Source organism: Ciconia boyciana, chromosome 24 (assembly GCF_034638445.1).
Source record: "Ciconia boyciana chromosome 24, ASM3463844v1, whole genome shotgun sequence".
Classification (NCBI taxonomy): domain Eukaryota; kingdom Metazoa; phylum Chordata; class Aves; order Ciconiiformes; family Ciconiidae; genus Ciconia; species Ciconia boyciana.
In genome coordinates, this window is record NC_132957.1 from 3775007 (window position 1) to 3786797 (window position 11791).

The 11791-nt window shown below is 47.8% G+C and overlaps 1 protein-coding gene across 4 annotated transcripts; it reads left to right on the forward strand.

Annotated features, from left to right (window-relative positions):
- Positions 1–1842: 1842 nt before the first annotated feature.
- On the forward strand, positions 1843–11773 carry TPM4 (tropomyosin 4). Of its 4 annotated transcripts, none has more exons than XM_072845748.1 (9): positions 1843–2161; positions 4659–4784; positions 7946–8079; positions 8376–8493; positions 8834–8904; positions 9068–9143; positions 9757–9819; positions 9899–9968; positions 10520–10716. In XM_072845748.1, the coding sequence occupies exons 1-9, from the start codon at positions 2048–2050 to the stop codon at positions 10600–10602; spliced, it is 855 nt and encodes a 284-aa protein (XP_072701849.1). In that variant the 5' UTR covers positions 1843–2047; the 3' UTR covers positions 10603–10716. The 4 variants fall into 4 exon arrangements, with proteins under 4 accessions (XP_072701849.1, XP_072701848.1, XP_072701851.1 ...); XM_072845747.1 differs by lacking the exon at positions 10520–10716 and adding an exon at positions 11255–11773 and having other exon boundaries at positions 1850–2161; XM_072845750.1 differs by lacking the exon at positions 1843–2161 and adding an exon at positions 5674–5896 and having other exon boundaries at positions 10520–10697.
- Positions 11774–11791: the final 18 nt, after the last annotated feature.

Below are 11791 nucleotides of genomic sequence, written 5' to 3' on the forward strand. Positions count from 1 at the left end.
ACCAGGGAATATGGGCGCACTCCGAGTCGGGAAGAGCCAGCACCGGTTTCCCAGTGAACACTCAATATACAGCTGTTAAAAATTCCGAGCATTGTTTTACATATGGGGAAAAAGAAAAACCCAAGCGCCTGAACCTGGAGTTCTTTAATCGCCGCTAATGAGGGGTGGAGGTACAGGCGGTGCTGCGCATGCCCGGCCCGGCGCTGAGGAGGGGCTGGTACCGAGCGCGCCGGCGGAACGATCGCGCACAGCCCTCTGGGAGTTGTAGTCCTCGGCGCGCCGCCATCTTGGCGCCACCAGACCACAGCGCCTCGGGGCGCTTCCTGGCAGCCATCTTGGGATGGGGGGGGCCGAAGCCCTCTTTATCGGGCAGTGGCTGGGGCTGCTGGGGGTTGGGGTCTTGGTTTTAGTAGCAGTGTGAGCATTGATTTTATTTTGAATCGAAACAGCAGTAAATCTCTCACAAAAGGCAGCCTGAACAGCCTAGCAAGTGCTCTGACTGGCCCAGTGGTGCTTTGGGGATGGTTTGTGGGGCTCTGGCCTTCCTCATGGACATTGTGCTGGTATTAGTTTTGTGTCCATTCTGCTGTTGAACTTAGAGAAATAAGGGGCAATTTTTCCTCAGAAGTCTCACCTGAAGGCCTTTCAGTGCCATGCCAGCTCACCCCAGAGGACGGGGGAGTTCTGGGTCTTGTGCTGAGTCTTTGGATACCTCTCATGGCTGGGGATGCTGTAAGCACTTCTGAGGGAAGGCCTGACAGGCTTTGTGAGGGTGTGCAGAGAGCTTGGGCTGTGTGTGGCTTGGGAGGGAGCACGGGGCTGTGGGGAGCAGAGCAGGGGCAGAATCAGGGGGGAAAGGATCATGGAGTGGTTACTGGGACCTGAATTTGGGAAAGAAGTAGGGGAATACAAGGGCATGCAGGTCCCCCTGCATAGCAAAGTCAACAAGTGCTTTCACTCTCTTCTGGGAAGTGGAGTGAGTAAGCCCTTGCTACAGTCAGGACAAAATAGGTGTCATGGGCTGTGAAGCTAAGCTAGAGCATATGAAGGGATGGAAGAGGGCAGCTGGGGCATGGGGATGTGTTTAATAGGGCTGGGAAGGGAAATGGGGCTCATCCTGGCACCTCTGGATGCTCTCGTTGGTGTCCTCAGTGGAGCTGCTCCTGATGTTCTTCCCAGAGCGTACTCTCGCCTTGCCTGACAGAGAGAAGGTGACTGCTTCATACAGCAGAAGAAATAATTTGCAGTGCTCATCAGACTGCAGTTTCAGGTGTATTTTTTGTTCAGTTCCCTAGTATTTAGTGAGTGACATTTCAAAGACAAGCACTCAAATTCACTGAATGCCTTTGAGCCTGAACTTGGAATCTAAATCTGATCCCTGTTATGTATTATACTATTACAGATTATAGTTCGTTCCTTAACACCAGTGCTTATTTTCACAGCAAAAAAACCTGCTGTCTCATTACATATCCTGCATCTTTTTATAACATAAATTTAGCTATCTCTTAAGTGTAGATTTTTTTTAATCTTATGTGTGAATTTATTTTGGAGTAATCCAAAAAGGTCCTTCCCTTTCCTTCATTAGTCTTATGCCACTATTATAAGAAGCCAGGCCATCCCCATACATCTTTTGGGCTGTTTAATTGCTCTGCAAGCACAGAGGGGTGCTAATAAGCTTTCTTTCAAGCATGTGTTCGTATGTCAACACTTTTGCTTCTGTCAGAAGCTTAAAAATGGAAACAGTTTTCTCTTTAAGAAAACAGGACCCAAATAAGGAGATGATGGAATGGTGAAGATTCCTCTAGTGAGTCTGTTCCAGCTCATTCCTTACAAAGGCTGTGTATGAAAGATCAGAGAAGAGGCCAGTAGATCTGGGTTTTGTCCAGGGGTCTCTGGGTTTAAAGCTCTCTACAACCACTTGAGCTCATTTTCCCTGGGACTTGGCTGGGTACAACTTCTTTCTCTGCCCAAGCTGTTAAAAATCTTAAACTTTACCCTTCAGAATTCTTTCACTTGCACGACAGATACAACCTATCCCTTAGCAAAAATGGAAGCTATCAAGAAAAAGATGCAGATGTTGAAATTAGACAAGGAGAATGCCATTGACAGAGCAGAGCAGGCTGAAACGGATAAGAAGGCAGCTGAGGACAAATGCAAACAGGTAAGTAGAAATAAAATCACTGATTGTGTGTTTGTGCTGTGGAAATAAGTGTAACAAAATACTGCGTTGCAACTTTCTGATTCAGAAAGCAAAATAATTTGAAGTCAGGTTTTCTGTTAATCTTCTTTTGAAGTCTTTTGCCTTTTTGTGATGGTACACTCATACAGCCAGGGCTAGGTATTAACTTCTCTTTTCAGCCATCTGAGTCTTTGCAAAATTAGCACTATCCACAGATTATTAAGAATATTTTGTCTGAGTTTTCTTGAATCTTACATAATTGCCTTAATTTTCTTGTGCTTGTGAGTCCATGAAAAAGGCCTCACGTAATCAAAATGAAAGCTGTATACCTTGAACACCTGTAGGGCTGGTGTTAATACCTCCTGAAGAGTCAGCTGTGTCTAAACAGTAATTGAGCCTCTCCTTGAAGTGAATTAATAAAGTTCACTTGACTAGTCCTTGGTATACAGAGTGCCCCTTAGAGGTACCAGCTGTGACTCAACAATAGATAATGTTGTATTATTTTTTTGTTAAGAATAATCAGAAATATCTTAATTGGAAAGCTCTTCTTTTAACTGAATTATACTGGTAACATTTTAATCTTCTTTTGCTTTTCCATGTTCTTTATTCTGGGTACCTACCTCATATTTGAGCTATAGTATTTTCAGAATGATCTTGAAATATAGGTTGACTACATTCACGTTTCTTATAGCACTTCTTGTAAAATGACCATGTCTTTTCCTTCTACATCTTCTAAATGTGGCTGCTTCTACTGCATCTTCCAGACCACTGTAATGCATTATTAGCATTAATTTGGCCAAATATTTCTTATGTTCAAGTTCAGTTTGAGATCCCGGGTGACGGAACTAAATTTTCAACTGATCATCCATTTAGCTAAAGCAACAGGAAAAAGTTTCCGAAAGGGTTAGCTGCTCCTGTCTTCCCCCTCCACAAGGAGAACTACTTGTCTCTTCTGTGTCATTACAGTAAGCTTCTACAAGCTGCACACATCGCCCTGTGTACATAGTCCCTGTTCCTTTCCTAGCTTCAGAGGTGTTGATCAGATGCTGTTCTGTTGGGCCACGGTTTCCCCAGCAAATCTTTCTGCACTCGCTAACAGCCAGAGCAGATTGTTATTCAGAGCAGCTAATGGTGATTGAATGCTTAGCCTTCCTTTACATTTAGTTATCAAAGGTGATTTCCTACGGAGTGATAAATGACACGCTTGTGGGAATTTTCAAGTATCCATATGAGGGTAATTCACAATAAAAAGCTAAAAGAGAAAAATAAATCTTTGATCTTACTTCTCTTTTCTGAATTGTCTCAAATTTTTCAGCTGTTTTTTTTAATATGGGCCCAGTACTCAAGTAGTGATTTTAATGTCATACACAAAGTAAGCATCACCTCCTTCATCCTGCTGACTGTCCCTCTGTTAAAGCATCCAAGCAAGCATATTCAGTTCTCTCACGCTATCTGGTTACTCCGAGTAAAAGTGTAGCAACATAACAACGTTCAAAATAGCACGCTACCAAAAATGTCGTTAAAGCTGTCTTTGAAGCAAGAATGAAGACAGTCAGTGCACTAAAACACAAACTATTTTGAGTGAACTATTTTGATAGACTAAATTTATGTGAAGGCAGAGCTAAATGGTTAAATCAGTTTCTCTGCAGACTGAACTGTTTTGTATTGCAACTGAAATGATGGAGCAGATGGGTTTGCAGGCCACCCTTATCAGCAGCAAGCCTCCTGATAATGTAAATTCTTTGGGGAGCATGAGACAGTTTGTCATTAAACAGTCTCCCAGCAGGTTATAAATAGTACCATTCCCATGTACAATATGGATTTATATGGTATGGAGGAGAGAGTCTGAACCTCATGGTAGGATGGAGCATACCTTGCCGGCCCACAATTAGTCAGAGAATAAGTCGGGTTGGAAGGGACCTCCGGAGGTCATCGAGTCCCACCTCCTGCTTACAGCAGGGTCTGTCGTGGGCCAGACCTGTTCCCTCCAGCTTCCAGAGTGTCACATTTGCCAAAAGATGATGAGGGGACGACCGCTTGTTTTTTCTAGCTATACAGGAATTGAATAGTTTCCTAATAAATCATCAGGTAATAGTGTTAGAACAAACACAAGGATGTCATTTTAAAACATTTATCATGATGCTGTAGAATTAACTGCTGCAGGGTGTTGTGGAGTCCAAAACAGAAATGAGGTGAAAAAGGGTTTATACCAAGTTATGTAGTAAACCAGATCCTGCGCATGCAGTGGCAGGGAATGTTGTTCTAAGGATGATATGTTCTGAATGAGCTTTCCCTGGCAACTGCTACCTGTTGTTCTCAGACTACCTGCCCCAGCAGAACTCTGATCTGGTCTTTTGTGACTCTTTGTATGTATTGTTAGGTTAAAACTAACAGTAAAGAGAGGTCTTAACCATATTAAACCGTAACTGATAATACGTCAGAATGCTCACTTTGGGTTTTTTTTTTCCTCTCTTGAAAGGTAGAGGATGAGCTGGTAGCTCTGCAGAAGAAGTTGAAAGGAACTGAAGATGAGCTGGATAAGTACTCGGAGGCTCTCAAAGATGCCCAGGAAAAACTAGAGCAGGCTGAAAAGAAGGCCACTGATGTACGTACCTACAGCGAACATTTGCCTGTAACTATGCTGTGTGTGTTTTGCAGTACGTATGTAGTACACGGATGAGAAGAATAGCTGAGAATTTTTGTATTGCAGTACTTTGTTCGGGGGGTAGGAAAGGCAGTGTTGTGTTCCAGGTCCGGAAGTCTCCTGTCCGCTCTGCCAAAATGAGCTCGGGCTGGCTGTTCGGCACCGAGCCCACAGCACGTGCGGCTGCCCCCGGGGGCCGGCGCCGCTCAGGGCTTAACGGGTACCCAGGGAGAATCCGTAGCACTGCACCCATCAGGGGGTTCCGAAACGGGGGGCAGTGTTTGTGGGCGGGAAGTCTTTAGGAAAGGTGACATCTCCTTCAATCAAAGTAAACAAAATGGTGATCTTCTGGGGAAGCTGGGACAGAAGCAGGGCTCTGCTGTGGCATAAGGATGCAGCTTGGCTTCAGCCACGCAGCAGGCTTAAAAACCAGTCCCAGCTCCCCAGCCGCAGCCCCCATTCGGTTTGCTGTCAGAACGGTTGGCTTTAGCTTCTCTCTCGCCTGCGTGGGCCCAGCCACGGCGGGAACAAACTGGAGCGCAGGACGTGGCAGCAGGGTGTCGAACCCCACCTTTGGGCTCCTCAGGATGGCCGGGGGGACCTGGCGAGCCCAGCAGTCCGGCAGCCGGTTGCGCATCACCGAGGGATGCGGCGCCCGGGACAGCGCGGAGCGGGCCCGGGCCCGGGCTCGGGCTCGGCGGGCGGTCTGGGCCCGGGCCGGCCCGCGGGGCTGCAGCGGGGACCCCCGCGGGACCGTGGGGGGAAACGGGCGGGGCGGCCCCGGGGCGCGACTGTCCCGGCGCTGCTTGCGCCGACTCTTCTGTGCTACGTCACCATCCTCCACCTCCAGCACGTGACGTCATCAGCCCATTGAAAGGCGCGGGGCCGCGCGCCGCCACGTGCAGCACCTCCGCGCCCTGCCCGCCGCCAGCGCCGCGCCCATGGCCGCGCCGAGCTCCCTGGAAGCGGTGAAGAGGAAGATCCAGTGCCTGCAGCAACAGGCGGATGAGGCGGAGGATCGCGCCCAGGTGCTCCAGCGGGAGCTGGACCTGGAACGGGACCTGCGGGAGAAAGTGAGACCGCCCGGGCTGCCTGCTCGCCTCTCTCGGTCGCTCTCTCCCGGGCTGCCCTGCTCCTTCCTTCCTGTCTCTGGCTCTCTCTCGCTGGGGCGCGCCTGGCTCTCCCCTGCTCCGGGAGGACGGCTCGGCCGCCGGCTGCCTTCATTCCTCGGCTGTCCCCCCCGCTGCTCCGCTCCGCAAACTCCCTGCGGAAACCGCTGGCGCTGCCGCAGCGCCTCGCCCGCACCGTCCTCCGGGGGCGGCGGCCAGTGCCCCGCGCCCGCGGCTTGCCGCGCTTTGGGCCGTTCCCTTCGGAAAAGGCTTTGCGAGCACCGATCGGCATCGGGAAGCGGTGACCAGTTTAGTAGGAAATGGCTGTTTAATTAGGAAAGAGCGCTGCATGACAACGAGCGGGGAGTTCCCGCCTCTGGGCGCCGCACCGCTGGCTCCAGCGCAGCTGGGAAATGTCCGAACTGCTGGAAAATAACTTTCCCTCCTGGTTTTCACAGAGAAATGAGCACTCTCCACTAGTGCGCGGCTCTCCCGGGGCAGGACAGCTGGTTTCATTTAGATTTATGTGTGATCAGCCTTCCCGGCATCTTCCTGCTATTTTATCACATGTCAGCGAGTTAGTTTTACCGTATAAGGACTGCGGGCTGCTTCTGGGAGAGGTGGAGCCAGACTAACTCCGGCTTCCCAGTGGCCCCGTCTCCATAGCTTTGGAATCTTGCTTAATTAAAATATGACTTAAAAGTGGCCTGCCTAGTGGAAGGAGTTGCAGACCGCCACATAACAGATGCCAGTTTGCTACGTGATCGATGCCCTGTGTGTAAATCGAGAAAGTTAAACACATAGCACTGGGTACAAAAACAAATGAAATGCAGGATAATTTATGACTAGAGGAATCCTGGGTCAGCTTCCATTTGGATCAGTCACTGACATCCTTTCCAAGCTGGTACAGCTATGAATGGAAACCACTTCCTCCGGCTTAGGAGGAGCGGTGGGTAACCAAATTCGAGAAGCTGCAGCAAAACAAATATTTTTTCAAAGTGTTTAACATAAAGCATAAAACAACTGCCCTTCCAGGATCTATAGCCCATAAAAGTGAGGGTTTTTTCAAAAAAAAGTTACTTTTACACGTGGCAATCGTGCTCAGATTTGGGGGCGATTAAGTGCACAAACCTGGCAGCTATTAAAGTAGGGGTTTATTTTCCTTCAAATAACAAGCAAGGAAAGGAGCCGTGTCTTAACAAACACAACGTGTTTATGGACACCAATTTGTTCACGTTGTATGCGAGCATTTCTCCCAACAGCCTCCCCATTTATTACCTAGTCTGGGTTTTTAAACATTAATAGTGTTTCCAATTACTGTGCAGTTTATTCAATCATATATAAACAGACCTTACTATTAAGAAATGCTTTCTGCCTAATTCCTTAAGTACCACAGGAAGCAATGAAAAAAGTGAACTTATTTTAAGAACGTATCTAATTTTGCCCTATTATGTTACAAAGAAGACTGACTCTGCCATGCTGAGGCCAACTGTATCTGCCCAGCTGACCGCGTAAAGATTATATAGCATTTGCAGGCAAAGGAGCCCATAATGGATAATGAAATGGCTTTAACTTCAGCAGTGTGCTGGGACAGGATATTGCTGCAATCTGTGATGAAACCAAGAACATAAAAATCAACTGTGAAGTTTTTGGAACAAGCCATTATGGAAAGAGTTTGGTTTTTAGCTTTGGAATCCTATGGGTAGCTCCTGCCCTGTAAAGTGATCTGAAAATAGTTCTCCATTGGCAGTCGGGGTCTAATCCTCCATTGCACGGCAGGAATGATAAGTACCATTCAAAAAGAAAGGAGAAGCACATACTCCATACCTTGAAATTCCTGAGATGCCATAGTTTAAACAAACAAAAAGCAGAGACAGGAAGGTTCCGAGAGCTTCCCTGCGCGTACCAAGGAGGAGCCTGTGCAGTTTTAAGGAGAACCGATTAGTTGAGAACCTTTGTCAGCCAGCGAGTGGCTTGTATGTAACCTCAGTTCTGGGTGGCTGTTTCATACAGGCTGAAGGTGAGGTGGCAGCTCTGAACAGACGTATCCAGCTCGTGGAAGAGGAGCTGGATCGTGCCCAAGAACGGCTGGCCACAGCCTTGCAGAAACTGGAGGAGGCTGAGAAAGCAGCGGATGAGAGCGAGAGGTATGTTTCCTTTTTCTTCTTTCCTTTTTTTTTTTTTTTTTGTAAAAAATTGAATATGTATGAATAAAATATTCCTGTACGATTTAGTATCTGCATGTGCTAATGTGCCTTGCGGGTCAGAGACTCAGAACTTTTTTACAAGCTTGAACGAGTAGTTCTGTTAGCCTCGAAGAACATGATAGTGTGGTCGTAACGGGCCGCGTTTTGGTTACAAATATTGAATTCCACTTTAGGACCTTTGAGATAAAAGTGCTAAAATGCTTCTACATTAAACACACTTGCTTTGACTTCTGCAGAGGAATGAAGGTTATTGAGAACAGAGCGATGAAAGATGAAGAGAAAATGGAAATTCAGGAAATGCAACTGAAGGAGGCTAAGCATATTGCTGAAGAGGCTGACCGCAAATATGAGGAGGTAAAAAGGATAAGGAAATCATGAAACACCCCGGAGAACCGAGAACAGCTTTGTTACTCCTCAGTTTAGTCTCTCTTTGTACGCTTTTCACCGTGTGATGGTTTGACTTGGGAACATTCCCAAAGAGGAGTAGTTTTAATAGTGACTTCAGCAGCACCTTAGATATTTAATGCTCAGAACACCGCAAAATCTAATTTATTTGGGGAAAAAGTCTGTCGTGTCTGTGCGTGTATGTTTTAACCTAATTCCGTTGCTCAGAAGGAAAGCACGAGTGTAGTGCTTTGAGAGGAACGTCTAAGAAATGACAGACTGGCTTGACACAGCTGGTTTCTCTTTACAGGTCGCCCGTAAACTGGTTATTTTGGAGGGTGAACTGGAAAGAGCTGAGGAGCGTGCAGAGGTGTCCGAAGTGTGAGTAACTTCAGCTACACGGAAGCAGTTTAGAATACAGTACAGCTCAAAGCTGTGTTGCCTTACAAAAATCTACTACTGGTAGGCAGGCATGTAGCATGTGTAGAACAGCTTAAGTTATAACAGGGAGAGTAGTAATTTATACTGGTTTTTTTCCCTATAGTAAATGTAGTGACCTTGAAGAGGAGTTAAAGAATGTCACGAACAACCTGAAGTCTTTGGAAGCTCAATCCGAAAAGGTTGGTTCTTTCTGTAAACTAAGGGATAGGGACAAAGTCAAAACTTGTAACTGAAATCCATAGAAATAACCCAGAAATACAAAGAAAGTGAAAGGGTTTAGCCATCTGCCTGTTTAACAGAGACCGCTGATAACGCTGAATCAGCTCGGCCCAAACCCAGGTCAGTAACCTGATAATTACCAAACCAGGACCTGAATCGCCCTTTCCCCCCCAGCACGCTGCTGCCTGCTCTTGATTTTCCAGTCTCGCTCTTTCTGTGGTTTCTGCCCTCAGTAACAAGGATTGTTAAAACTCTGGATTTCATTAAACGGTTGTTTCTGGCTAGTCTGAATTGGTGTGGCAGGCTTCCTGGTCTCTTGCACATGCAGCTATTGTTGTGCTGCACAAGGTCAGCCCATTAAGGTCTCAGACGACGCACGAAGGAACTTTGACGTCCCCAGTCTTAACATGACGGTTTGTGAACCCGAGTTTGAAACATCTTGGCGGAGAGAAGAAAAGTATGGGAAGGGTGTTTGCAGCTGTTGTAAAAGGAAAAGTGGTTATAAATAGTCACGGATTCATAAACATTATTGTTGCTACAACTTCCCTTAAAGAGTGTTTATTGTTTTCACAGTACTCGGAAAAAGAAGATAAATACGAAGAAGAAATCAAGATTCTCTCTGACAAGCTTAAAGAAGTAAGTTTGTCCGTCCCCAAACTGAATTTTGGCATCTTTTTTTTAACAGCACCCAGTTACTCTATTTCATTCTTTTTAGGCTGAAACTCGTGCTGAATTTGCGGAGAGAACAGTTGCCAAACTGGAAAAGTCCATTGATGACCTGGAAGGTATGAAATCACCCCAGTTTCAGTTACAAGTGGTCAATTTCAAATCGGAAAACAAAATTCTAGGAGAGGGTATTAGCTTTTATTGGGAAGGGACGGGAGCGCTCCTCAGGCGTATTGCTAGATCAGTGCGATGTGTCCACCGGACACGTCTGTCCCGCGTGGTGCCTCCTGGCTGGAGGAGGCTCTCCTCAAAGAGGTTCTCCTTCAAAAAGTTGGTAACAATAACCTGATTTTGGCCAACTCAGATACTGACAGAAAGAGCCCTTGAGTCCGTGTAACGAGATCACAACCCTCCTTCACCCAATTACTGAAAAATCATTTTGAGAGATTAAAAAAAAGGAAGCGTAGGTGAAGGTTCTGACCCGCAGCGGTGCGGGTGTTTTGCTTTCATACCGATGCTCGATTACGCACCTGTTTTCTTCTCTTCTTTCCCTCAACTGCTTTGGCTGCCGCCTTCTGCCTGCCTCTGCGTCTCCTCCTCCGCGCCTCTTCTCTGGACTGTCTTTCTGCATTTCTTGCTGAAACGCGCCTTCCGCCCTCGCCACCGATAGACGAGCTGTACGCTCAGAAGCTGAAGTACAAAGCCATCAGCGAGGAACTTGACCATGCCCTCAATGACATGACCTCTTTGTGACCTGCACGGGGGCCGCTCTGCCTCGCTGCGTTCCTTAAGCTTTTCTTGCCTGCAATCCCTGTCACTTCCGTGCAACTTCCACAAGCGATCCTTCCATCTCCTCTGTAAGAACTGAGCTCAATAAAAACAAGATACCTCTACCTTTCAGCTTTTGGGCTTCATTTCCTTCTAATTCACCTCAAATACACTAGTAATGGTACTGAAAATAAGTTCAGCTCCTCGTGCCGGGCCCGGGCGGATGCAGTCAGCGCAGGTGCCCCCATCAGCCAGGGCAGGGCCCGGCGCGCTGGCAAACACCCAAGTTGTAGCGTTCCCGAGGACGCGCGTGGCAGCGAAAGGCTCCGAGGGCCTTCGGTGTGTACTTGTGGTGCTCCCCCTGCCCGGTGAAAAAGTCTCAGGACAATGAAAGCTCTGAAGGACGCGTCCTGTGCATCGCGTGGTCAGTCGAAAGACAAGGCTGTCGCATTCCGCGTAAAACGTGTCCAAAAACCTGGCTAAATGAGAGCAATTACCAAAAAGATTGGCCCCGTTTTGTGGCTGCAGTTAGAGTTGGCTTGAGTGTGAAGGTAAGTGATGGTGGTTTTTATTTAACGATAAAAGGCTGTAAGATAACGTGTGGTTTAAGTCTTGGGTTTTTCTTCTTTCTCGCTAGAAAAACTCGCTCAAGCAAAAGAGGAGAACTTGGGGTTGCATCAGACACTGGACCAAACGCTAAACGAACTGAACTGTATATGAGATGGCGGAGAGCTCTCGGCGGCCAACAGAAACCGACACCTGTATCCGCGTTTACCGTATCGTTCCCCTCTCTTTCTCTCTCTCTATCCTGGGAAAAACAACCGAGTTACGGACAGCACAGACGCGCGGGAGGCTTTGGGCGGAACTCGACGGCGGTCTCGCACCTCTGCCGCTGCCAGCGCGGCCCCGAGCCCCGCGGCACGCCTCTTCTGGAGGCGGCGAGCACCAAGACTCCCGCAGGGTGTGGGAGAGCGCGAGCCGTGCCGGAGCCCCGTGAGCCCCCCGGTTTGTCACCTCCGCCGCTTATCGGCCGCGCGGCTGTCGCTTTTCCTCACGGTCGCTTCGTCGTTTCTGTGCAAGCCGCCCCCCAGCAGTACCGTCGGCCTCCGCGGTGCGCCTGTTACTGACGTTTCATATTAAACAATTTCTTACAGTACCGAGGTCTCCTCCTGGT

Coding starts and splice junctions, on each gene's coding strand:
- TPM4 (XM_072845748.1), top strand. CDS start 2,048: ATGGAAGCTATCAAGAAAAAGATGCAGATGTTGAAATTAGACAAGGAG. Junction 8,494..8,833: donor CTGACCGCAAATATGAGGAG/GTAAAAAGGATA, acceptor TTCTCTTTACAG/GTCGCCCGTAAACTGGTTAT. Junction 9,969..10,519: donor GTCCATTGATGACCTGGAAG/GTATGAAATCAC, acceptor CGCCACCGATAG/ACGAGCTGTACGCTCAGAAG.